Consider the following 26,641-nt stretch of genomic DNA (forward strand, 5'->3'; position numbering starts at 1 on the left):
CATGGATCTCCCAACACCACTTTCCATTAATTTGTAAAGCTTGCCCTCACTCCAAATTGAGTCGAAAGCTTTTTTGAAATCAACAAAGCATGAGAAGACTTTGCCTTTGTTTGTTTGTCAATTGGGTTTGCAGGGTGAATACGTGGTCTGTCGCACGGTAATTTGGTAAAAAGCCAATTTGACATTTGCTCAGTACATTGTTCTCGCTGAGGAAATGTACGAGTCTGCTGTTAATGGTAACACAAAGTATTTTTCCAAGGTTGATGTTGACGCATATCCCATGGTAGTTACTGGGGTAAAATTTGTCTCCACTTTTGTGGATTGTGTTAATCAGTCTTTGGTTACAAATATTGAGGAATATGCCAGAGCTGAGGATGATGTTAAAATGTTTAAATTTGTGGTCTGTATATTTTTCACTTAATTTAGGATACCACCAACCCCACAGGTCTTTCGGGTTGGAGTGGGTTTGTATTTTGTCCTGTAGGTCATTCAATGTAATTGGATAATCCAGTGGATTCTGGTAGTCTTTAATAGTTGATTCTAAGATTTGATTTGATAATGTACAGTACCAGTCAAAAGTTTGGACACAGATAATCATCCAAGGGTTTTTCTTAATTTTTACTATTTTCTACATTATAGACTAATAGTGAAGACATCAACTCAATGAAATAACACATATGGAATCATGTAGTGACCAAAAAAGTGTGAAACAAATCAAAATATATTTTATATTAGAGGTTCTTCAAAGTAATCACCATTTGTCTTTGACAGCTTTGCACACTCTCTCTCAACTAGCTTCACCTGGAATGCTTTTCCAACAGTCTTGAAGGAGTTCCCACATATGCTGAACACTTGTTGGTTGCTTTTCCTTCATTCTGCGGTCCAACTCATCCGAAACCATCTCAATTGGGTTGAGATCAGGTGATTGTGGAGGCCAGGTCATCTGAAGCAGCACTCCATCACTCTCCTTCTTAGTAAAATAGCCCGTACACAGCCTGAAGGTGTGTTGTGTCATTGTCCTGTTGAAAAACAAATGATAGTCCCACTAAGCGCAAATCAGATGGGATGGCGTATCGCTGCAGAATGCTGTGGTAGCCATACTGGTTAAGTGTGCCTTGAATTATAAATAAATAACAGACAGTGTCACCAGTAGAGCACCCCCACACCATCACACCTCCTCCTCCTCCGTGCTTTACGGTGGGAACCACACATGCAGAGATCATGCGTTCACCTACTCTGCATCTCACAAAGACACAGCGGTTGGAACCAAAAATCTTACATTTGGACAAAATCAGACCAAAGTACAGATATCCACTGGTCTAATGTCCATTGCATGTGTTTCTTGGCTCAGGCAAGTCTCTTCTTCTTATTGGTGTCCTTCAGTAGTGGTTTCTTTGCAGCAATTTGACCATGAAGGCCTGATTCACGCAGTCTCCTCTGAACAGTTGATGTTGAGATGTGTCTGTTACTTGAACTCTGTGAAGGATTTATTTGGGCTGCAATTTCTGAGGCTGAACTTATCCTCTGTAGCAGTGATAACTCTGGGTCTTCCTTTCCTGTGGTGGTCCTCATGAGAGCCAGTTTCATCATAGCACTTGATGGTTTTTGCAACTGCACTTGAAGAAACTTTCAAAGTTCTTGAAATGTTCCATATTGACTGACCTTCATGTATTAAAGTAATGATGGACTGTCATTTCTCTTTGCTTATTTGAGCTGTTCTTGACATAAAATGGACTTGGTCTTTTACCAAATAGGGCTATCTTCTCTGTACCACACCTACCTTGTCACAATACAACTGATTGGCTTAAATGCCTTAAGAAGGAAAGAAATTCCATAAATGAACTTTTAACAAGACCCACCTGTTATTTGAAATGCATTCCAGTTGACTACCACATGAAGCTGGTTGAGAGAATGCCAAGATAGTGCAAAGCTGTCATCAAGGCAAAGGGTGGCTACTTTAAAGAATCTCACATATTTGCATACTACATGATTCCGTGTATTATTTCATAATTTTGATGTATTCACTACTATTCTTGTCAGGATTTGGCCAGGGTTGTTCCGGTTTTTGGTCACTAGATGCCCCCATTGTGCTTTTTGACCTTTTGCTTTCCCTTGATCCCCATTACTATTTGCACCTGTGCCTCGTTTCCCTGATTGTATTTAAACCCTTAGTTTCCCTCAGTTCTTTGCTCTGTGTTTGTATGTTAGCACCCAGCCCTAGTATTCTGTGTACTCTTGTTGATCCCGGTGGACGCTCTTGTGGAATTCTGTTTTTTGTTCTTGTTTATTTATTTTTGAGTATCTTTTGAGGCTTTTTATGCTTTACCTACCACCTTGTGGATTTACCTTTTTGTCTTGGAGGATTACCTTGTGGATTACCTTGTTCTTGTGGAATTCCTTTTGAGGTTGTGGAGTTACATGTTTTCCTGAAGGACTTCACTTTTTACTTTATTAAATACACCGTCTCAAGTACTGCTGCGTCTGCCTCATCTTCTGGGTTCTGCTGACTATTCGTGGCTCAGTTGGTTAAGTGACTGTTTCTCACTCCGGAGACCCGGGTTTGTAACCGGGTCCTGACAGAAACACAGAGCCAAAAATGAACCCAGAGGCAGCCAGTTCCCAGGACCTTGTTGCCATGCTGTCCCACCACCAGGAGACTGTCCAACGCCACGAAGCTGCCCTGTTTCAGCAAGAGGCCTTAATGGCTAGACATTCTCATCTTCTGTCGGAGATGCTGACTTCCATAAAGCAGATATCTGATCGACTTACCCCGGCAACAGTTCCCGTCCCAGTACCTCAGATTCACGTACCCATGGCAGTTAACCCCCTGGCTGAACCTCGTCTTCCACCTCCCCAACGGTTCTCAGGTGATCCAAGTGCTTGTAAAGGGTTTCTCACCCAATGTTCTCTCTCCTTCGAGCTGCAACCCTTGTCTTTTCCCACCGACCGGTCTAAGATCGCATATATCATCACCCTGCTGTCAGAAAAAGCCCTGGCCTGGGCTACTGCTGTGTGGGATGCCCATAGTTCCTGCTGTGCCAGCTACTCTGCCTTTGCTGAGGAATTCAAACGAGTGTTTCAAGGCCCAAGCAGTGGTCCTGACTCAGCCAAACAGCTCCTGACTCTCCACCAAGGTCGGCGCAGCGTGACGGACTATGCCATCCAGTTCCGCACGGTGGCAGCAGCGAGTGGCTGGAACAACGAGGCGCTCACGGTGTGCTTTCTGAAAGGCCTTTCTGACACTATCCAAGATGAACTGGCCACTCGGGAACCACCGGACAATCTCAAGTCCCTGATCAAGTTGGCCTCACGCATTGACCAGCGTCTGAGAGAGAGAGAATGCAACCGTAGACCTCTAGCCCCTATCAGTCCCAGCTCCGAGTCCGCACCTTTATCCTCGCTGGCTCCACCGGAACCCATGCAGATTGGACGCATCTCCCAGGCTGAGAGAGACCGCCGGATGAGGGAGCGACGCTGTCTATATTGCGGCAAACCGGGCCATTTCCGTTCCACGTGTCCCGGGCTCCAGGGAAACGCTCTGTCCCATACTGACCGGGAGGAACTGTAACGGGAAACATAACCTCCTCCCATCCGTCCAACTCCCGTCTGCTCATTCCAGTCACCATTTGCTGGGACAACCACAAGCTTCACCTTCAAGCCTTGGTAGACTCTGGAGCCGCAGGTAACTTCATGGATGGTGTCTGGGCGAAGGAGAATGGCGTTCCCTCTGAACCTCTAAGTGACCCCATGAGGGTTACTACATTGGATGGAAGCCCTTTGGGATCTGGACTTGTCACTCATGTCACTACCTCCTTGCGACTTTCAGTTTCACAACACCAGGAATTGATGAATTTTCATTTGATCTCCTGTTCCGAGTTCCCTCTCGTCCTTGGATACCCCTGGCTTCACAGCCATAACCCTCACATCGACTGGTCTGTGGGCACTATCAAGCAGTGGGGTCCTACGTGCCAAGCTACTTGTATTTTCCCGAATTCCCCGAGTTCTACTCCCGAGTCTTTAGAATCCATCGACCTGACCCGAGTTCCCGAGTGTTACCATGACCTCAAACTGGTGTTTAGCAAACAGAGGGCCACCGTGCTACCACCCCATAGACCTTATGATTGCCCCATCGACCTGTTTCCGGGCACTTGCCCCCCCAGGGGTCGGATCTTTTCCCTATCTCCACCCGAATGAGCTGCTATGGATACCTACATCAAGGACGCTCTGGAAGCAGGCCTCATGCGTCCATCCACCTCCCCGGCGGGAGCAGGGTTTTTCTTTGTGGCCAAGAAAGACGGTGGATTATGTCCCTGCATCGACTACCGGGGACTCAATGCCATAACCGTCCGTAACCGTTACCCGCTACCCCTTATGGCCACAGCCTTCGAGCTGCTCCAGGAAGCAGTTGTTTTCACTAAGCTTGACCTGCGGAACGCATACCATCTTGTGCGGATCAGACCTGGTGACGAGTGGAAGACCGCTTTCAACACGCCTACTGGTCACTATGAATACTTGGTGATGCCCTTCGGCCTGACCAACGCCCCAGCGGTGTTCCAAGCGCTCATAAACGATGTGCTTAGGGATATGCTTAACATATTTGTTTTCGTTTACTTGGATGACATCCTCATCTTTTCGAGCTCCCTTCAAGAACACACAAAGCATGTCAGACAAGTACTCAAACGCCTCCTAGACAGCCATCTGTACGTTAAGCCGGAAAATGTGAATTCCATTCATCCCGAGTACAATTCCTGGGAATTGTAGTGGAACCCGGTCGAGTCCAAATGGACCCCAGGAAGGTAGGGGCGGTAGCGGATTGGCCCACTCCCAAATCCATTAAGGAAGTTCAGCGTTTCCTGGGCTTCACAAACTTTTACCGCAAGTTCATCAAGAACTTCAGCTTGGTGGCAGCCCCTCTCTCAGCTTTAACCAAGGGTGGCAATGCAAGGTTTTTGTGGGGAAGAGAAGCTGAGACGGCCTTCCAAGGACTCAAGCAGCGCGTCCTCTCTGCTCCCATCCTGATACTACCGACTACGGATGAACCGTTTGTGGTGGAGGTAGACGCATCAGAGGTTGGTGTTGGAGCTGTCCTGTCTCAGAGGGGTAAAGACAAGAAGCTTCATCCGTGCGCTTTCTTCTCACACCGGCTTACCTCGGCTGAGAGGAACTACGATGTGGGGGATCGTGACCTCCTAGCGGTCAATGCCTGCCCCGTGTGCTGCCAGGGCAAATCTTCTCACCTCTGCCCTCAAGGACTCCTTCACCCTTTACCTGTTCCCCACAGACCCTGGTCCCATATCTCATTGGACTTTATTACTGGCCTTCCTCCATCCCATGGCAATACTACTATCCTAGTCATAATCGACAGGTTTTCAAAGGCAGCCAGGTTCGTCCCTCTGACTAAGTTACCTTCTGCCAAGGAAATTGCTGAGTTGGTAATTAATCATGTGTTTTGAGTCTTCGGCATTCCTCAAGATATGGTTTCTGACAGAGGTCCCCAGTTCGCCTCAAGGTTTTGGAAGGCCTTCTGCCAACTCATGGGAGCTTCTGCCAGTCTATCTTCAGGGTACTATCCGGAGTCCAACGGCCAAACAGAGAGGATGAATCAAGAGCTGGAAACCACAATCCGATGTATGACTCGTAACAACCCGTCCACATGGTCGTCCTTTATTGTTTGGGCCGAATACGCGCACAACACCTTGCGCTCCTCCTCCACTGGTATGTCCCCGCACAAGTGTCAGTTTGGCTATGCTCCTCCATTGTTCCCGGACCAGGAGGCAGAAGTCAGAGTGCCTTCAGCGTTGAAGTTCGTCAGACGCTGTCGGCTTATGTGGAGGAAGTCTTAATCTTATGCGTTCCTCACAGAGGTACCAACAACAAGCCAACAGACGTCGCCGTCCCGGGCCTACCCTGCTCCCCGGCCAGAGAGTCTGGCTCTCCACAAGAGACTTACCACTACGGGTGGAGTCTCGCAAGCTGTCCCAAAGATACATCGGTCCCTTTAAGGTTGCCAGGAGAGTTAACCCAGTTTCTTATCGCCTACACTTACCCAGATCCCTTAAGATTAATCCCACGTTTCACATTTCCTTATTAAAACCTGTTTTTTTTTCTCCCCTTGTCCCGGCAGACAGACCTCCGCCTCGTGTCATTGGAGGCCAGCCGGTTTATACCGTCCATCGGATACTGGATTCCCGCCGGGTGCAGCGGTCCTGGCAGTATCTGGTGGACTGGGAAGGCTACGGTCCCGAGGAGCGCTCCTGGGTTCCTGCCAAAGACATACTGGACCCTGACCTCATTCGTCAGTTCAGGGCCCTCCACCCCGAGAGAGCTGGTAGGAACGTCAGGAGCCGTTCCTGGGGGGGGATTCTGTCAGGATTTGGCCAGGGTTGTTCCGGTTTTTGGTCACTAGATGCCCCCATTGTGCTTTTTGACCTTTTGCTTTCCCTTGATCCCCATTATTATTTGCACCTGTGCCTCGTTTCCCTGATTGTATTTAAACCCTTAGTTTCCCTCAGTTCTTTGCTCTGTGTTTGTATGTTAGCACCCAGCCCTAGTATTCTGTGTACTCTTGTTGATCCCGGTGGACGCTCTTGTGGAATTCTGTTTTTTGTTCTTGTTTATTTATTTTTGAGTATCTTTTGAGGCTTTTTATGCTTTACCTACCACCTTGTGGATTTACCTTTTTGTCTTGGAGGATTACCTTGTGGATTACCTTGTTCTTGTGGAATTCCTTTTTGAGGTTGTGGAGTTACATGTTTTCCTGAAGGACTTCACTTTTTACTTTATTAAATACACCGTCTCAAGTACTGCTGTGTCTGCCTCATCTTCTGGGTTCTGCTGACTATTCGTGGCTCAGTTGGTTAAGTGACTGTTTCTCACTCCGGAGACCCGGGTTCGCAACCGGGTCCTGACAATTCTACAATGTAGAAAATAGTAAAATAAAGAAACACTTGAATGAGTAGGTTGTCTAAACATTTGACTGGTACTGTGTATGTGTTTGTGTTTGTACTTTGTTATCGAGCCAAAAGGATTGGAGAAGTGGTTTTGGATAGATAATGTTTCGTGTTAGTGTTTGTTTAGAGTTTTCCAATTTTCCCAGAAGTGGATAGATTCTATGGAATCTTCAATTACATTGAGCTGATTTCTGACGTGCTGTTCCTTTTTCCATGGTGTATTTCTGTATTGTTTTAGTGATTCACCATAGTGAAGGCATAGGATCAGGTTTTCTGGGTCTCCACGTTTTTGGTTGGACAAAATTTCTCAATGTCTTTCTTAGGTTTTTGTGTTCTTCAAACCATTTGTCATTTTTGTACATTTTCTTAGGTTGTCTGCTTGAAATGTTTTGATTTGATGGAGAAGCTAAGAGGTGAAATATACTGTTTAGGTTTTCTACTGTTAAGTTTACACCGTCACTATTACAGTGAAACATTTTTGACCAGGAAATTGTCTAGAAGGGATTGAATTTGTTGTTGCCTAAGTGTTGTTTGGTAGATTTCCACACTACTTTCCCTCCATCTACAGCGTTTCTTAATATTATTCTGTTCCTTTGGCTTTGATGCCTCATGATTGAGTATCTGTTCAAGTCAAGTGTGATTTTGCTGTGATCTGATAGGGGTGTCAGTAGACTGACTGTGAACTCTCTAAGAGACTCTGGGTTGAGGTCAGCGATAAAGTAGTCTACAGTACTACTGCCAAGAGATGAGCTAGGTGTATCTATCTACCATAGGAGTCCCCTCAAAGCCTACCATTGACAATATACATACCCAGCGACCGACAGAACTGCAGGAGTTATGACGTGTTTTTGTTGGTTATGTTGTCGTAGTTGTGTCTAGGGGGGCATATGGGGGAGGGAATGCTATCACCTCCGGGTCGGTGTTTGTTCACCTGTGGGCTGAGTTTGTCTAGTTCTGGTATTTAGGTCACCACAGAGTAGTACATGTGGGCCTGGAAATTGTTGATCTCCCGCTCTAGATTGGAGAATCTGTCATCGTTAAAGTATGGGTATTCTATTGGTACCCTTTTCTCTGTTGAGATCATTTCCTTATTCATTTTTAGCCAGATGTAAAATGTTCCTGTTTTGACTCATTTAAAATAGTGGGTTAGGTCTGCTCTATATCAAATGAGCATATCCCCTGAGTCTCTTCCCTGTTTCACACCTGGTAGTTTGGTGGATGGGAATACCAGCTCTTTGTAACCTAGAGGGCAAACTGTGGGTTCGTCTCCTTTATACCATGTTTCTTGTAGGATGACAATGTCTGTATTTCCAATTTCTTTGATGTCTGGGTTCCTGCTCTTTAGGCCAAAGGCAGATGACTTTAGACCTTGTATATTCCAGGATGGGATAGTAAAAGCTTTGAGTTCCATAGTGTCTAGTGTTGTTTTTGTGTGGTTTAGGCCTGGACCATCACAGTAGCTGTGAGCAGAGCATGTTGAGCATCTGATGCATACTTCTTAGGTCGCAGGATGGGGGATGGGCGGGTGTAATAGTGGGGTTGGGCCTGTTGCTCTGCTCATGGTCTGGGCATATGTCCTGCTGTCATGTTGAGGTCCTTGAAGCAGGGGCGGAGTGCATGGGGTGGGCAGAAGGGGCATAGGTCTGATATGGGGAGGCCTATACAGGGTGTGGCCAGGGTTTGTTTGAGGTGGTCTTTTTTATATATATATATATTTTAAATTTGACCCCTTTTCCTCCGCAATTTTGTGGTATCCAATTGCTTTTTAGTAGCTACTATCTTGTCTCATCGCTGCAACTCCCGTACTGGCTCGGGAGAGATGAAGGTTGAAAGTCATGCGATACACAACCCAACCAAGCTGCACTGCTTCTTAACACAACGCGCATCCAACCCGGAAGCCAGCCGCACCAATGTGTCGGAGGAAACACCGTGCACCTGGCAACCTTGGTTAGCGTGCACTGCGCCCGGCCCGCCACAGGAGTCGCTGGTGCGCGATGAGACATGGATATCCCTACTGGCCAAACCCTCCCGAACCCGGACGACGCTAGGCCAATTGTGCGTCACCCCACGGACCTCCCGGACGCGGCCGGTTACGACAGAGCCTGGGCACGAACCCAGAGTCTACAGTACAGCGCCCTTAACCACTGTGCCACCAGGGAGGCCTTGCTTGAGGTGGTCGCTGGTTGCGGTGTGGCTGGTGATGCTGTGGTCTGGGTGTAGGTCCTCTTGGCGTGGGTTCTCTCAGTGCAGGTCCTTCAGGAGGGTGCCTTTCAGGTCTGGGAGGGTGACTCACTGGTCTGGCGTGTACTGGTCTGTTTTGCGGGTTTGTTCTGTCTGGATTGTGTGGAATAGCTCTCTGTGCTTCATCATGTCTCTCTCCAGCTCTGCGAATGTATCCCTCTCAATGATGGAGTAGCAGGGAAGTTGTGGACCTGGGTGTGTTCAGTGCTGGTGGGTGACTATCCTCGTCTGCAGGATAGTTTGAGGAGGTGTGATCAGACTCACTCAGGTTGGGCAGTCGTCACAGAGAGAGAGCTTTTCCTGCTGTACTCTCTCTTTGATCCCGTAAATATCTTGCTGGAGCTGCATGAGGAAGCCCTGCACCATTACTGTCCCAGACTTGTACATGTTGACAGAGATAGTTTCAATTTCCTCAATGTATAGTTTTCTGAGTTTCCACCCTGGGCCAACACCCTCTCTCTTGATATACTTGATATACTCTTGATACTGTGCCATGCCAGGGGATGGTCTGTGTGGAAAATAAAGTTGCTTACACTCCCCTCTTTGTAGCAGTCAGCAAATAGGTTCTCTAGATTGTCCTTGAGAAGCTTTGTTTTGTTTCTCTCTCTCTCTCTCGCTCTCTCTCTCGCTCTCTCTCACACAGGGCTGTCAGCTTGCTCCGCATCTGACTACAATATACGACAAACGTCAAATTTTGACAGTTAAGTTGATGCGTTAATTCAGAATGGTTAAGGTTTTGGACAGGGTTAAAATGAAGGGCTGCAAAAATGAGTGCCTAGAACTGGGATTAAACGCGCAGCCCTCGGGGCCGGAGCTCACAGTGTACACCCATCTGCCATTTCCATCCACAACGCCCTAGCAAACCGCAACCCTACTTGATGGGAATAGCGCTCAATGTTTCCCCTTGTGGGTGGTTCTGAAGGTATCTCCTGACGTCCTGGGACCTGAAAGGACGTTGAATATTGTCTTGGATCTCGAGAGACCTGGCTGGTCTCGTGTCCTGGGATGTGCGTGACTGGAGAATTAGCACAATGACCCAGTTAGGTCACAGAGAGAAGAGTCCTCTGCACACACAAATGCAGCACACATGCCCAGCAGCACACACACATACACGTCAGCCCACTACTACAGCTACTGCAGCTACTGCAGCTACCACAAGGACTAGGCACTACTGTAATGCTATATGTTTATGTCTTGACTATACACAAATGGAGAGATTCACGAGACAAGCATCTAAAACATAAACTAAAACATTTTCTAGCTGACTGCTTTTCTGCATACATATTGATCTGAGTGCTAATGGGAGCCGCCAACTAATTATGGAAAGCGTGAGTGTCTACCCGCCGCAACTACACACAAACACATAAGTTCCCTTCATCTCTCTGTGTGTGTTTGTGTGTGTGCCAAGAGCTGTCAATGCCTTGCTCCCCAGGAGAGTGTGTTTCCTTCAGGGCATAAACAGGTATGTAGATGAGAGAAGATTTGTGTGTGTGTGTGTGTGCGCGCCTCAAATCGTGTTCTAACTGGACAGCACACAGAACCAAAACCAATCAGAATTAAGTAGAAACAAGACAGGTGAACCAGTGTTCCGTACCTCATTCGCCTCATTTGGCACATTTAGCCGACGGAATATTTCATGTTTAATTATCCAGGGGAAGTGATTAATAGTTTTGAATTACCATAACCCTGGTCACCTAAAATATACACTGGTCCCTAAATGAGGTCAGTCCATCAGAGAAAATAAACAACACAAAAATTAAAAAGAGTCAAGAAAAAAAGACAAGGTCATTTCCATGACTCTCCATAGCTTATCATCTTAAAGGTAGTCAGGACTTGAGCTATTCAACCAAACCATCCATCAACTCAACCACACAAAACACACAGAAAACATCCAAGGCTGAAAATTGACCACAAATGCACAGATTGAGCACAGGTAGGGCAAAGTATAGATAAAGTACTGCAGTACAGTAACATAATGTAAAACAAGGTAGTCTAACACAACATCAGTGACCCAGAGTGTGACTCACCGATGCAGGACTCCCTGTGCTCCTCGAACCCTGCACTGCAGACACACCTCCCGATGGGCACCAGCCACTCCCCCTCGGCGCTGCAGTACATCTTGGGCGTGTCTCTCTCCTCGGCGTGATCCACACACTGACCCCTGACCTCCACCAGGGAGGAGGAGTCAGCGCCCGTCACCACGTCAGTGAACACGGCCAGGTTGCGGCCCACACCCGAGCAGCGCTTGTAGTACACCCTGACAGAGGTCAGGGCGATGCACGCCCCAATGTCCTGGAAGGCCAGGTAGAAGCCTCGTCTAGTGAGGGGGCCCACACCTCGAACCTGGAGGAGAAGGAGATGACATTACCTCTCAATGTTTCATTAAAAAAAGTAAATGTGGGAGCAAAGTAAAATGTGGCACTGTGAAGGGCACGAGATCAGGTGAAGAGAACTACTTCCAGCACCATGGAGAGCTCCACTCACTTTAGCACCATGCTGGCTAAAATGTAGAAATCAACACTGCTCACTCAGGAATACCTATGTGAGAATGCTGTTCATCGACTGCAGCTCGGCAAGATCATTTTTGTTTGTTGGCATTTTACCCCTTTATTTGTGATATTCAATAACGATCTTGCTGCAACTTCCAAATGGGCTCAGGAGACGTGAAGGACGAGTCACGCGTCCTCCAAAACATAACCTGCCAACCAGGCTTCTTAACACCTTCCACTTAACCCAGAAGCCAGCTGCACCAATGTGTCGGAGGAATCACCGTCCAACTGACGACCAAAGTCAGCGTGCAGGCACCCGACCGACCACAAGGAGTTGCTAGAGGGCAATGAGCCAAGTAAAGCCTCCTCAGCCAAACCCTCCCATAACCCGGATGACGCTGGGCCAATTGTGCGCCGCCCTATGGGACTCCTGGTCACGGCCGGTTGTGACACAGACCGGGATCAAACCCAGGTCTGTAGTGACACCTCAAGCACTGCGATGTAATGCCTTATACCGCTGCGCCACTCGGGAGGCCTGCACTTTAGTTTCTAATAAGTGAGCAAACCTCAGTGTTGAGTTTGAGTCTCCTGACTCCCAGGTCCACTCCAGTGAAGCTCTCATCAGCAGCGATGGTGTCGATCTTGGTGAACTGGGTCTCTTTTATGGCCGTGCCCACCGCTCGGTCTGACTCATAGTAGTACAGGTTAAATGTCTCCTGTTCATCAGATAACAGAACACATGCACACAATTGTTTACAGGTTTACTGGGAGAAGAGATATCAAATTGTCAATGATGAGGAAATGAAGGACTGCACTCCTGGAAGTAAGGTTATTTCAAATAAATCTGTTTCTCTTTGATGAGACATACCGAAATGACCAAGTCAACAAGTTGCATTTTAGGTATCAAGGTCTAAATCAGGGATCATCACTTAGATTCAGCCTCGGGCCAAATTTTTTCTTGAGTGGATGGTCAGAGATCCAGAACATACAGTGGGGAGAACAAGTATTTGATACACTGCCGATTTTGCAGGTTTTCCTACTTACAAAGCATGTAGAGGTCTAATTTTTTATCATAGGTACACTTCAACTGTGAGAGACGGAATCTAAAACAAAAATCCAGAAAATCACATTGTATGATTTTTAAGTAATTAATTTGCATTTTATTGCATGACATAAGTATTTGATACATCAGAAAAGCAGAACTTAATATTTGGTACAGAAACCTTTGTTTGCAATTACAGAGATCATACGTTTCCTGTAGTTCTTGACCAGGTTTGCGCACACTGCAGCAGGGATTTTGGCCCACTCCTCCATAGGTTTCGGGGCTGTCGCTGGGCAATACGGAGTTTCAGCTCCATCCAAAGATTTTCTATTGGATTCAGGTCTGGAGACTGGCTAGGCCACTCCAGGACCTTGAGATGCTTCTTACGGAGCCACTCCTTAGTTTCCCCGGCTGTGTGTTTCGGGTCGTTGTTATGCTGGAAGACCCAGCCACGACCCATCTTCAATGCTCTTACTGAGGGAAGGAGGTTGTTGGCCAAGATCTCTCGATACATGGCCCCATCCATCCTCCCCTCAATACGGTGCAGTCGTCCTGTCCTCTTTGCAGAAAAGCATCCCCAAAGAATGATGTTTCCACCTCCATGCTTCACGGTTGGGATGGTGTTCTTGGGGTTTTACTCATCCTTCTTCTTCCTCCAAACACGGCGAGTGGATTTTAGACCAAAAAGCTCTATTTTTGTCTCATCAGACCACATGACCTTCTCCCATTCCTCCTCTGGATCATCTAGATGGTCATTGGCAAACTTCAGACGGGCCTGGACATGCGCTGGCTTGAGCAGGGGGACCTTGCGTGCACTGCAGGATTTTAATCCATGACGGCGTAGTGTGTTACTAATAGTTTTCTTTGAGACTGTGGTCCCAGCTCTCTTCAAGTCATTGACCAGGTCCTGCCATCTAACAGGTCTAATAGGTCTGTGAGAGCCGGAATTCTTACTGGTTGGTAGGTGATCAAATACTTATGTCATGCAATAAAATGCTAATTAATTACTTAAAAATCATACAATGTGATTTTCTGGAATTTTGTCTCTCACAGTTGAAGTGTACCTATGATAAAAAATGACAGACCTCTACATGCTTTGTAAGTAGGAAAACCTGCAAAATCAGCAGTGTATCAAATACTTGTTCTCCCCACTGTAATTAAGCAACAAGGCCTGAGGGCGTGTGGTATATGGCCAATATACCACAGCTAAGGGCTGTTCATATGAACAATGCAACATGGAGTGCCTGGATTCAGCCCTTAGCTGTGGTATATTGGCCATATACCACAAACCCTGAGGTGCCTTATTGCTATTATAAACTGGTTACCAACTTAATTAGAACATTTGTTTTTTCATACCCGTGGAATACGGTTTGATATACCACAGCTTCCAGACAATCAGCATTCAGGGTTCGAACCACCCAGTTTATAACTACAACTAATTTGTTGACTTCACAGGAATTTGTTGAGACACGGGAAACTGTTGCCCATAAACCCCCATCAACGTTGCAGTTCTTGACACACTCAAACCGGTGAGCCTGGCACCTACTAACATACCCCGTTCAAAAGCAATTAAATATTTTCTCTTGCCCATTTACCCTCTTTACAGCACACATACACAATCCATGTCTCAGTTGTCTCAAGTGTTAAACATCCTTCTTTGACCTCCTCCTTTTCATCTACACCAGGTATTCCCAAACCAGGGGTACGCGCAATGCCGTCGGGGGTACGCGCAATGCCGTCGGGGGTACGCCAAATATATTTTTTTACATTATTCTTCACATTTTCAAACAGTACATTTATATTTTCCAACAGAGCTATACATTTGTTTTTTTTCTCGCCTGAGTCGCCTCGTTTCACTGCCAACAAACAATATAATTAAAACCATGTAGTATTCAGCGAAATAACAACACAATGTCAAATACAGGTAGCCTAGTCAAAAAATGTAACATCCAATTACTTTACAGTTACTCTCTTGCAGGGAAACTTCACTCTTTAGAAACGAAACATGACAATTTGAAAAATAAGCCACGGGAGTATTTTGAGCAAGAATAAAGACGACTTTCGAGTAGTAAGACATGTAGAAAAGCAACAGATACCATTAATATGAAGGGGTTAGAAGCAACTTATATGGTGAGCTACCGAGTGGCTAGGACAGGCAAGTCCCATACTTAATTATTATTCATGCTGCCGTGGATATGGCTGGGACAATGCTGGGGGAAAAGGCCCAAAAAACTATACAGACAATTCCTTCATCAAACAACACTGTTTTACGACGCATCAGTGACATGGCAGGAGATGTTTTAAAACAATTACTGCTTTGCATACAAGCCAGTGAATTCTTTACTTTACAGCTGGATGAGTCAACAGATGTGGTGGGCCTGGCACAGCTCCTGATATATGTATGTTCTGTTTATGGGGGGTCAATTAAGGAAGACATCCTCTTCTGCAAACCACTGGAAACCAAGGTACTGGACAGCTTTGTGTCATCAAATTGACTTTAGTGGTCAAGATGTGTTTGTATCTGTACTGATGGCACAAAAGTCATGACAGGGAGACATAGTGGAGTGGTAGCGAGCGTGCAAGCAGTTGCTCCCGACGCCTCTTGGGTACACTGCAGCATCCACCGAGAGGCTCTTGCTGCCAAGAGAATGACTGACAGCTTGAAATACGTTTTGGACACTACAGTGAAACTGGTTAACTTTGTCAAAGCAAGGCCCCTGAACTCTTGTGTATTTTCTGCACTTTGCAATGATATGGGCAGCAACATTTTTTTGAATTGATAGATGAGCTTAAAGTTTTCTTAACTGACCATCATATTCACTTGTCTGACTGCTTGCATGATGATGAGTTTCTCACACGACTGGTTTATCTGGGTGATGTTTTTTCTCGCCTGAATGATCTGAATCTATGATTACAGGAATTCTCTGCAACTTTATTCAATCTGTGGGACAAAATTGAGGCTATGATTAAGACGTTGGAGCTCTGCATGTGGCAGGGTCTACAGTCAATCACGGACTACAGGAAGAAATCCAGCCCAGTCACGGACCAGGATGTCTTGCTCCCAGGCAGACTAAATAACTTTTTTGCCCGCTTTGAGGACAATACAGTGCCACTGACACGGCCTGCAACGGAAACATGCGGTCTCTCCTTCACTGCAGCCGAGGTGAGTAAAACATTTAAACGTGTTAACCCTCGCAAGGCTGCAGGCCCAAACGGCATCCCCAGCCGCGCCCTCAGAGCATGCGCAGACCAGCTGGCTGGTGTGTTTACGGACATATTCAATCAATCCCTATACCAGTCTGCTGTTCCCACATGCTTCAAGAGGGCCACCATTGTTCCTGTTCCCAAGAAAGCTAAGGTAACTGAGCTAAACGACTACCGCCCGTAGCACTCACTTCCGTCATCATGAAGTGCTTTGAGAGACTAGTCAAGGACCATATCACCTCCACCCTACCTGACACCCTAGACCCACTCCAATTTGCTTACCGCCCAAATAGGTCCACAGACGATGCAATCTCAACCACACTGCACACTGCCCTAACCCATCTGGACAAGAGGAATACCTATGTGAGAATGCTGTTCATCGACTGCAGCTCGGCATTCAACACCATAGTACACTCCAAGCTCGTCATCAAGCTCGAGACCCTGGGTCTCGACCCTGCCCTGTGCAACTGGGTACTGGACTTCCTGACGGGCTGCCCCCAGGTGGTGAGGGTAGGTAACAACATCTCCTCCCCGCTGATCCTCAACACTGGCGCCCCACAAGGGTGCGTTCTGAGCCCTCTCCTGTACTCCCTGTTCACCCATGACTGCGTGGCCACGCACGCCTCCAACTCAATCATCAAGTTTGCGGACGACACAACAGTGGTAGGCTTGATTACCAACAACGACGAGACGGCCTACAGGGAGGAGGTGAGGGCCCTCGGAGTGTGGTGTCAGGAAAATAACCTCACACTCAACGTCAACAAAACTAAGGAGATGATTGTGGTCTTCAGGAAACAGCAGAGGGAACACCCCTATCCACATCGAATATATATTTCCTCGGCATACACATCACAGACAAACTGAATTGGTCCACTCACACAGACAGCATCGTGAAGAAGGCGCAACAGTGCCTCTTCAACCTCAGGAGGCTGAAGAAATTCGGCTTGTCACCAAAAGCACTCACAAACTTCTACAGATGCACAATCGAGAGCATCCTCGCGGGCTGTATCACCGCCTGGTACGGCAACTGCTCCGCCCTCAACCGTAAGGCTCTCCAGAGGGTAGTGAGGTCTGCACAACGCATCACCGGGGGCAAACTACCTGCCCTCCAGGACACCTACACATCCCGATGTTACAGGAAGGCCATAAAGATCATCAAGGACATCAACCACCCGAGCCACTGCCTGTTCACCCCGCTATCATCCAGAAGGCGAGGTCAGTACAGGTGCATCAAAGCTGGGACCGAGAGACTGAAAAACAGCTTCTATCTCAAGGCCATCAGACTGTTAAACAGCCACCACTAACATTGAGTGGCTGCTGCCAACACACTGACACTGACTCAACTCTGGCCACTTTAATAATGGGAATTGATGGGAAATGATGTAAATATATCACTAGCCACTTTAAACAATGCTACCTTATATAATGTTACTTACCCTACATTATTCATCTCATATGCATATGTATATACTGTACTCTATATCATCGACTGCATCCTTATGTAATACATGTATCACTAGCCACTTTAACTATGCCACTTTGTTTACATACTCATCTCAAATGTATATACTGTACTCGATACCATCTACTGTATCTTGCCTATGCTGCTCTGTTCCATCACTCATTCATATATCCTTATGTACATATTCTTTATCCCCTTACACTGTGTATAAGACAGTAGTTTAGGAATTGTTAGTTAGATTACTTGTTGGTTATTACTGCATTGTCGGAACTAGAAGCACAAGCATTTCGCTACACTTGCATTAACATCTGCTAACCATGTGTATGTGACAAATAACATTTGATTTGATTTGATTTGATTTTCTGTCTGCATTAACAAGGACAACACACAGGTCTTTCCATCATTGTATGATTTTTTTGTGTGCAAATTAACTCAAGCTTACGGACAATGTCAAAAGGGATATAGATATATTGAAGCACCTGAGTGATCCTGGGTGCGCAATTACGCAGGTACTTTCCCGAAGCGGACGACACAAACAACTGGATTCGTTATCCCTTTCCTGCCCTGCCTCCAGTCCACTAACCGATATCTGAACAAGAGGACCTCATCGAAATTTCAACAAGCGGTTCTGTGAAAATTGAATTTAATCAGAAGCCACTGCTAGATTTCTAGATAGGGCTGCGCTCAGAGAATCCTGTCTTGGCAAATTGCGCTGTTAAGACACTGATGCCCTTTGCAACCACATACCTATGTGAGAGTGGATTCTCGGCCCTCACTAGCATAACAACTACATACAGGCACAGACTGTGTGTGGAACATGATTTAAGGCAGACTCTCTCCAATATAACCCAACATTACAGAGTTATGTGCATCCTTTCAAGCACACCCTTCTCATTGACCTGTGTTGAGTTATTCACAATTTCTGATGAACAAATAAGGTTTTATATGTAAGATGGCTAAATAAAGAGCAAAATGATTGATTATTATTATTATATTATTATTTGTGCCCTAGTCCTATAAGAGCTCTTTGTCACTTCCCACAAACCTGGTTGTGTGTGTGGCAGGCTTACAATGATGGTAAAAAACAACATTTGAGAGTGAGCTGACCCTGGTGCTAGAGGGGGTACGCAGCTGGAGGTTAAATGCTTGAAGGAGTATGGGACTATAAAAAGTTTGGGAACTACTGATCTGCACTGATGGAAGTGGATTTAATAGGTTACATAAATAAGGGATTCATCTGGACAGTCTATGTCATGGAAAGAGCAGGTGTTCTTAATGTTTTGTATACTCAGTGTAGATCTTTCTATTATGTGAGGGAATACTTTGGAACATACAGTATTTCCAACATTAAAATAACTTGGAGCTGATTTTCTAGTGTTTTTACAATCTTCATGTCCAACAATACAAAATATAAGTTGGTGAACCCTTGTCTAAATCTTCTCCCCCTCTGTCACCTGTCTTACTCTTTCCCCCCTCCATCTTGTACCTTGCAGGTTCCCAGTACTCCAGGCATGCTGTTACAGTCCCGGAGGGTGAACTTGACCTCAATGTAGATCCTCCTGGCTCCGTCACGAGCGATCCAGCCTGTCCTCAGCCAGTTGTTCTGACTGGGACTCATCACGTTACACACCTGGTAGGTGTGGATGGGGCTGAAATACTCATCCATCTCATTGATGGAGTCCCACTGCAGGAAGAGGAGAGGAAGATGCAGGAGGTAGAGAGATGGGTGAGGGGTTAAGAGAAAAAGTTAGACAAGAAGGGATGGGGAAACAGTCCTGTTCAATCTAATGTAGAGAATACCCACACTCCATTTTCTGTGTAAGTAGTTACTAAAATATATTTAGATTGAAACTTGTTTTTCTCTGAAAAAAATATATATTCATGAAAATGTGTATAAAACAGTGCAGGCTGAGTAGCATCATAGGATGAACAGCCATGTCAGTCAGGCAGATCTGCTACAGTAACAGCATGGTTATGCTTACATCCACAGCTCCCAGTAATAGCATCAGTCAGAAACACATTGTGTCTGTGACAGTGTTGTTTGTGTTGTAATATGGACACAGACATCTATACAACGGGCATATCAATTGCATATCAGGTCTAAGTGACTGTTTCCGTAACGAGCGGTATGTCACTCTGTGTTTGATACACAACAACATTCACTCTCTAAAAGCAGGATGTTCCACTGTATATCTGCAGCAATGCATGAATGCTTTCTCTCAGTATAATGTATGCGTTATACAGTGGGAGAACAAGTATTTGATACACTGCCGATTTTGCAGGTTTTCCTACTTACAAAGCATGTAGAGGTCTATAATTTTTTTTTATCATAGGTACACTTCAACTGTGAGAGATGGAATCTAAAACAAAAATCCAGAAAATTACATTGTATGATTTTTAAGTAATTAATTTGCATTTTATTGCATGACATAAGTATTTGATACATCAGAAAAGCAGAACTTAATATTTGGTACAGAAACCTTTGTTTGCAATTACAGAGATCAACCTGTAGTTCTTGACCAGGTTTGCGCACAATGCAGCAGGGATTTTGGCCCACTCCTCCATACAGACCTTCTCCAGATCCTTCAGGTTTCGGGGCTGTCGCTGGGCAATACGGAGTTTCAGCTCCATCCAAAGATTTTCTATTGGGTTCAGGTCTGGAGACAGGCTAGGCCACTCCAGGACCTTGAGATGCTTCTTACGGAGCCACTCCTTAGTTGCCATGGCTGTGTGTGTTTCGGGTCGTTGTCATGCTGGAAGACCCAGCCACGACCCATCTTCAATGCTCTTACTGAGGGAAGGGGGTTGTTGGCCAAGATCTCTCGATACATGGCCCCATCCATCCTCCCCTCAATACGATGCAGTCGTCCTGTCCCTTTTGCAGAAAAGCATCCCCAAAGAATGATGTTTCCACTTCCATGCTTCACGCTTGGGATGGTGTTCTTGGGGTTGTGCTCATCCTTCTTCTTCCTCCAAACACGGCAAGTGGAGTTTAGACCAAAAAACTCCATTTTTGTCTCATCAGACCACATGACCTTCTCCCATTCCTCCTCTGGATCATCTAGATGGTCATTGGCAAACTTCAGACGGGCCTGGACATGCGCTGGCTTGAGCAGGGGGACCTTGCGTACGCTGCAGGATTTTAATCCATGACGGCGTAGTGTGTTACTAATGGTTTTCTTTGAGACTGTGGTCCCAGCTCTCTTCAGGTCATTGACCAGGTCCTGCTGTGTAGTTCTGGGCTGATCCCTCACCTTCCTCATGATCATTGATGCCCCACGAGGTGAGATCTTGCATGGAGCCCCAGACCAAGGGTGATTGACCGTCATCTTGAACTTCTTCCATTTTCTAATAATTACGGCAACAGTTGTTGCCTTCTCACCAAGCTGCTTGCCTATTGTCCTGTAGCCCATCCCAGCCTTGTGCAGGTCTACAATTTTATCCCTGATGTCCTTACACAGCTCTCTAGTCTTGGCCATTGTGGAGATATTGGAGTCTGTTTGATTGAGTGAGTGGACAGGTGTGTTTTATACAGGTAACGAGTTCAAACAGGTGCAGTTAATACAGGTAATGAGTGGAGAACAGGAGGGCTTCTTAAAGAAAAACTAACAGGTCTGTGAGAGCCGGAATTCTTACTGGTTGGTAGGTGATCAAATACTTATGTCATGCAATAAAATGCAAATTAATTACTTAAAAATCATATAATGTGATTTTCTGGATTTTTGAAGTTGAAGTGTACCTATGATAGAAATTACAGACCTCTACATTTGTAAGTAGGAAAACCTGCAAAATCGGCGGTGTATCAAAAACTTGTTCTCCCCACTGTATGTAATGACTGTTATGGGCTGCCGAGTGGCGTAGCAGTCTAAGGCACTGCATCTCAGTGCAAGAGATGACACTATAGTCCCTGATTCGAATCCAGGCGGAATCACATCTGGCCGTGACTGGGAGTCCCGTAGGGCGGTGCACAATTGGTCCAGCGTTGTACAGATTTGGCTGGGGTAGGCCGTCATTGTGAATAAGAATTGGTTCTTAACTGACTTACCTAGTTAAATATAAAAATGTGATAAATGTGTTATGATTAGCCTAGCTGTCTAGAGGGAATACAAGCAGTAGCTACAAGTCATAACAGAGAGGTCTTCATCCACACACCTGTAGATTAATGTAATGACACCTAGATAGGGTTGTATAGGCTTTCTGCTGCCAATTAACTCATAACCCCTGCTATTCGTGCGCACCTGCCTGCCTCTATCCAGCTGTGGATCCAGGAATAGTAGACTGGTAACAATTAAGTACCTTACTGTGATTGTTTTCAATTAAAATTGTAAAACATTAACAAAAATAGGTTCTTAGCAAAGAGCCATTTCTCAAGCAAGAATTTTGCTAGGGCTGTCTGGGAGTGGTCTAAGTGAGGAGGGGAAAACTGAAAATTAGCTGTCATTGGCAGAGAGATTTGGAACTCATTCTTATTGGTTTATTATCTAATTTATTGCCTGGTTATGTCACCAGGCAGGCCAAAACTCCATCCCACCAAAACATGCTGAAATGTCAGGCAGTCTTTTCACACAGTTCCTATACTAAAAAGGTATTATCATAATTTTTGCAATTTCACAGGATTATTCTAACCTCATAATGTGGAAATATATATAAAACACAGGCAAATCATGTTTTGACTGCAGTGGGCCTTTAAGTTTGCCTCCAGATAACATATATACCACTGCAGCATTGGTCCAAATCCAGCCCACTGCTATTTCAGCACATGAAGACTGGGACTGCCCCACACTGCTGCTACTAAACACATACACAACCACGGACACACACAGTGCTACAGACAAAGTACTATTCCAAGTCCGCATTCAAATGTAGGCCTGTTCCTACTTCAAAACGTTCAAGAGATGTAGATGTAGAACCCAGATCAAACAGAGTAATTGACAATGAGGTTGGGAGGTAGTTTTTGTCCTATTTGGTAGAATTCTTCAACGGTTAGCAAAAATTATTATTTTCATGTAACAGTTTGAGAATCTAGAGAGTATAGAGAATAAAAGAGAGAGGGAGAGAGAGTGAGAAAGAGAGAGAGAGGGAGAGAGAGAAAGAGAGAGAGTGTGCATGCGTGTGTGTCCATACCTGGGGCTTAGCGGGCTCCTCCTGAGCTGAATGCATTATGTGAGTGTCTGAGTAATTGAAAGGGAAAGAGTTGACCTGGGCAGAGCTTTTGGCCGGAGTCAAATGAACTTGGCTCCAGCTAAGAAGACTGGGCTTCCCAAAGAGATCCACCACCTCCCTCCTCACCCCTCCTCCCCCGAGGCAGCACCACAGAGAAATCAATGCAGTAATTAAGATCTTGGAAGTCTCACCCGTCTCACCCCTTTCACCCCCTCCTCCCCCCATCTTATCTGCTAAATTAAAATCGTCCTTGAACTCATGAAGCCCTGCTGTAATTAGCCGATCTAGGACCTCTCTATCTCTCTCATTATCCCTCCTTCCCATTTACATCTTCTTTCACACTCTTCTTTACTTGGGGAATGTATATTTCTGCAGGAGAGAACTTCGAGCAGAAGGGTGTTTTCACATAATGAATCCGACACACCTGGGGCGGTTCCTTGGCACGTTTGTGGCACTTTGAGAACCAGTGATGTGAATAGATTATGAGCCGTATGGGATAAATGAGAAGGCAATATGTTGTGACAGTAGGATAAAGGGTTAAAGAGACTGGCTGCTGTCAGCTCTACTGAGTTTTCCATGGACTGTTTGTTTGCCTTAGTAACAGGGAGATGAGATTACTATCGCCACGACAAAACATGTATAAATGGCCTCAGAGACAAATGGTGCTGGGTTTTTGAGAGAGAGAGAGAACATTTCCTGCCTGCCAACCCAGACAATTTCCCATCAGGATACATCAGTTGTGGCAGCCACAGACAACACACTTGTCCCATCCTCTCTCTCTCTCTCTCTCTCTCTCTCTCTCTCTCTCTCTCACACACACACACACACACACACACACACACACACACACACACACACACACACACACACACACACACACACACACACACACACACACACACACACACTTGTGTTTAATAAAGATTAAGCCGGGTGCACCAGAGACACAGACATACAGTACATGTAAAACCACATAGAACCACAGGCGATATTTTGAAGGAATTATTACACTTCTGATCTATAATCATAATATCTCTGATTCATCCTTCTTCTTTTTCTGCCTTGGATTGTATTCTTTCATGCCTTTGTTTTATTCCAAGTCATTTAGCATTTCCATTTAAGCGAAATAATCCCTTTAAGCACAAAGAGCTAGGCTTGTGCTGTCTAAGTGACTGAGAGGAGGAGATGAGCAGTAACAAATGCAACACAAAGGCACTGTGATGAGATCTAATACTGAGAAACACTATCTGTCCATCTGCCTGGCAGAACAGCAGTACTGGTATAGATACAAAGTACAGTATGCACCAAGGGAGAGAGAGAGAGAGAGAGAAAAGAGAGAGAGAGAGAGAGAGAGAGAGAGAGAACATACCTAAACAGATTGTCAGAAAGAGTGAGGACCCAGTCTAAAGAGACTGATCACCTACACAGTGAGAGCGAGTGAATACCTACACAGTGAGAGTGAGTGAGTGAGTACCTACACAGTGAGAGCGAGTAAGTACCTACACAGTGAGAGCGAGTGAGTACCTACACAGTGAGAGCGAGTGAGTACCTACACAGTGAGAGGGAGTGAGTACCTACACAGTGAGAGCGAGTGAGTACCTACACAGTGAGATTGAGTGAGTACCTACACATAGTGAGAGAAAAGGATTACAGGAAGTGAATAGTGTGAGTGAATAACTACAGATTGTCAGGAGGACAATGAGCACCTACCAGTGCCTTCAGAAAGTATTAATACCTCTTGACCTACAGCCTCAAAACATGTTTTTAGAAATGTTTGCTAATTTATTGAAATAGAAATACAGAAATATCTAATTTACGTAAGTATTCACACCCACTCCTGAATTGTGCAACATTTGTTCATTATATTAAAAAAAGCTCTGTCAAATTGGTTATTGATTATTGCTAGGCAACCATTTTCAGGTCTTGCCATAGATTTTCAAGTAGATTTAAGTCAAAACTGAAACTCGGTCACTCAGGAATGTTCACTGTCTTCTTGGTAAGCAACTCCAGTGTAGATTTGGCCTTGTGTTTTAGGTTATTGTCCTGCTGAATGGTGAATTGATCTCCCAATGTTTGGTGGAAAGCAGAATGAACCAGGTCTTCCTCTGGGATTTTGCCTGTGCTTAGAGAATGATACTCAGTGATATGTTCTATTGGATTTGCTCCAAACATAACACTTTGTATTCAGGACAAAAAGCATTACTTTAGTTGTTTGTTGCAAGGATGCATGTTTTGGAATACTTGTATTCTCTACAGGCTTCCTTCTTTTCACTCTGTTCATTAAGTTAGTATTGTGGAGTAACGACAGTGATGTTGATCCTTCCTCAGTTTTCTCCTATCACAGACCTTAAACTCTGTAAGTGTTTTAAAGTCACTATTGGCCTCGTGGTGAAATCCCTGAGCGGTTTCCATCCTCTCTGGCAACTGAGTTATGAAGGACGCCAGTATATTTGTAGTTTTTGGGTGTATTGATACACCATCCAAAGTGTAATTAATAACTTCACCATGCTTAAAGGGATTTTCAATGTCTGTTTTTTATTGTTCTACCTATAGGCATTAGAAAACCTCAGATCTTTGTGGTTGGCTTTGTGTAGATTATTGTATAAGATGAGGTAGTCATTCAAAATCATGTTAAACACTATCATTGCACACAGAGACTCCATACAACTTATACTTATGTGACTTGTTAACAATTGTTTTACTCCTGAACTTATTTAGGCATGCCATAACAAAGGGGATGAATACTTATTGACTCCAGACATTTCAACTTTTCATTTAAAATTAATTTGTAAAAAATTTGAACAACAGATTTCCACTTTGACATTATGGGGTATTGTATGGAGGCCAGTGACAAAAAACATCTAAATTGAATTGATTTTAAATTCAGGCTGTACCACAACAACATGTGGAAAGAGTCAAGTGGTGTGAGTACATCCTAAAGACAGTACATACACTGTCAGAGAGAGAGTGAATATGTCACACTTTCAGGATGTCTATATAACATCCATTCTCAATCCCCCTGTAGTGGATGAGCCAGAAGTAGAGTCACGTTTAGTACACTTGTCACCCAAAGACCAGCCCTAACAGTCAGAATCCTGCTCAGTGTCATCAAAGCTTCCACAGCGTTTTTTGAGTCGTCACATACGCTGCTGCTACTATTTGTTATTCCTAGTTATATGTACTGTACATCTCTACTTCAATTACCTCGTACCACTGCACATCGACTCAGTACTGGTTCCCCGTGTATGTTGCCAAGTTATCGTTACTCAGTGTGTATTTATTATTACGCATTTTACTTTTCTATCATTTCTCCATGTTCTTTCTCTCTGCATTGTTGGCAAGGGCTTGTAAGTAAACATTTCACAGTTAGTCTGCACCTGTTGTTTATGAAGTATGTGGCAAATAAAAGGTCTTTTATTTGAGTCTGCAGAAACACATAGGCTCCATCACAGAGGATAGAAACCACAGAGAAAAATACTCTCTGCTCTTAGAGAGATTTCATTTCAGATTAGTGTGTAGCATGGAATAACCCTTTAAGCCAGTTAAAGAGAGAGGGATAGAAAGACACAGAGAGACAGACTGACAGCGAGAGAAATGGTGGGGGAAAGAATGAAAGAGAGAATGAGCGGGAGAGGGAGAGAGAGAACAGGAAAATAAAAGAGGGAGGGGGAGAGAGAAAGTGAGAAAGGGAGAGAAAGATAGAGAGATGATGAAAGAGAGAGAATGAGCGGGAGAGGGAGAGAGAGAACAGGAAAATAAAAGAGGGAGGGGGAGAGAGAAAGTGAGAAAGGGAGAGAAAGATAGAGAGATGATGAAAGAGAGAGAATGAAAGTATTCTTTCAGAAAGTATTCCTTGACTTATTCCACCAGTTTTTGTTACATCCTGAATTCAAAATGGATTCAATCGGGTTTTTTTCACCCATCTAAACACAAAACCCCATAATGACTAAGTGAAATGTATTGAAAATTAAATATCCAATTTACATAAGTATTCACATCGCCTTTGCTACGACACTTCAAACTGAGTTCAGGTGGATCCACTTTCCTTTGATCATCCTTGAGATGTCACTACAACTTCATTGGAGTCCAC

At 45.0% G+C, this 26,641-nt stretch overlaps 1 protein-coding gene across 1 annotated transcript in view; it reads right to left on the reverse strand.

The window, feature by feature from the left end:
* The window catches only part of LOC135540040 (ephrin type-A receptor 8-like), a 111,183-nt gene that overhangs the window by 31,210 nt on the left and 53,332 nt on the right, over positions 1–26,641 (reverse strand). Inside the window, exons 3-5 of the mRNA XM_064966349.1 lie at positions 18,875–19,072; positions 12,247–12,396; positions 11,219–11,534 (exon numbers count right to left, since the gene is read on the reverse strand). Of these exons, the coding sequence (XP_064822421.1) occupies positions 11,219–11,534; positions 12,247–12,396; positions 18,875–19,072 (664 nt within the window). The remainder of the gene's footprint in view (positions 1–11,218; positions 11,535–12,246; positions 12,397–18,874; positions 19,073–26,641) is intronic.

This window comes from Oncorhynchus masou, chromosome 5 (genome assembly GCF_036934945.1).
Source record: "Oncorhynchus masou masou isolate Uvic2021 chromosome 5, UVic_Omas_1.1, whole genome shotgun sequence".
Classification (NCBI taxonomy): domain Eukaryota; kingdom Metazoa; phylum Chordata; class Actinopteri; order Salmoniformes; family Salmonidae; genus Oncorhynchus; species Oncorhynchus masou.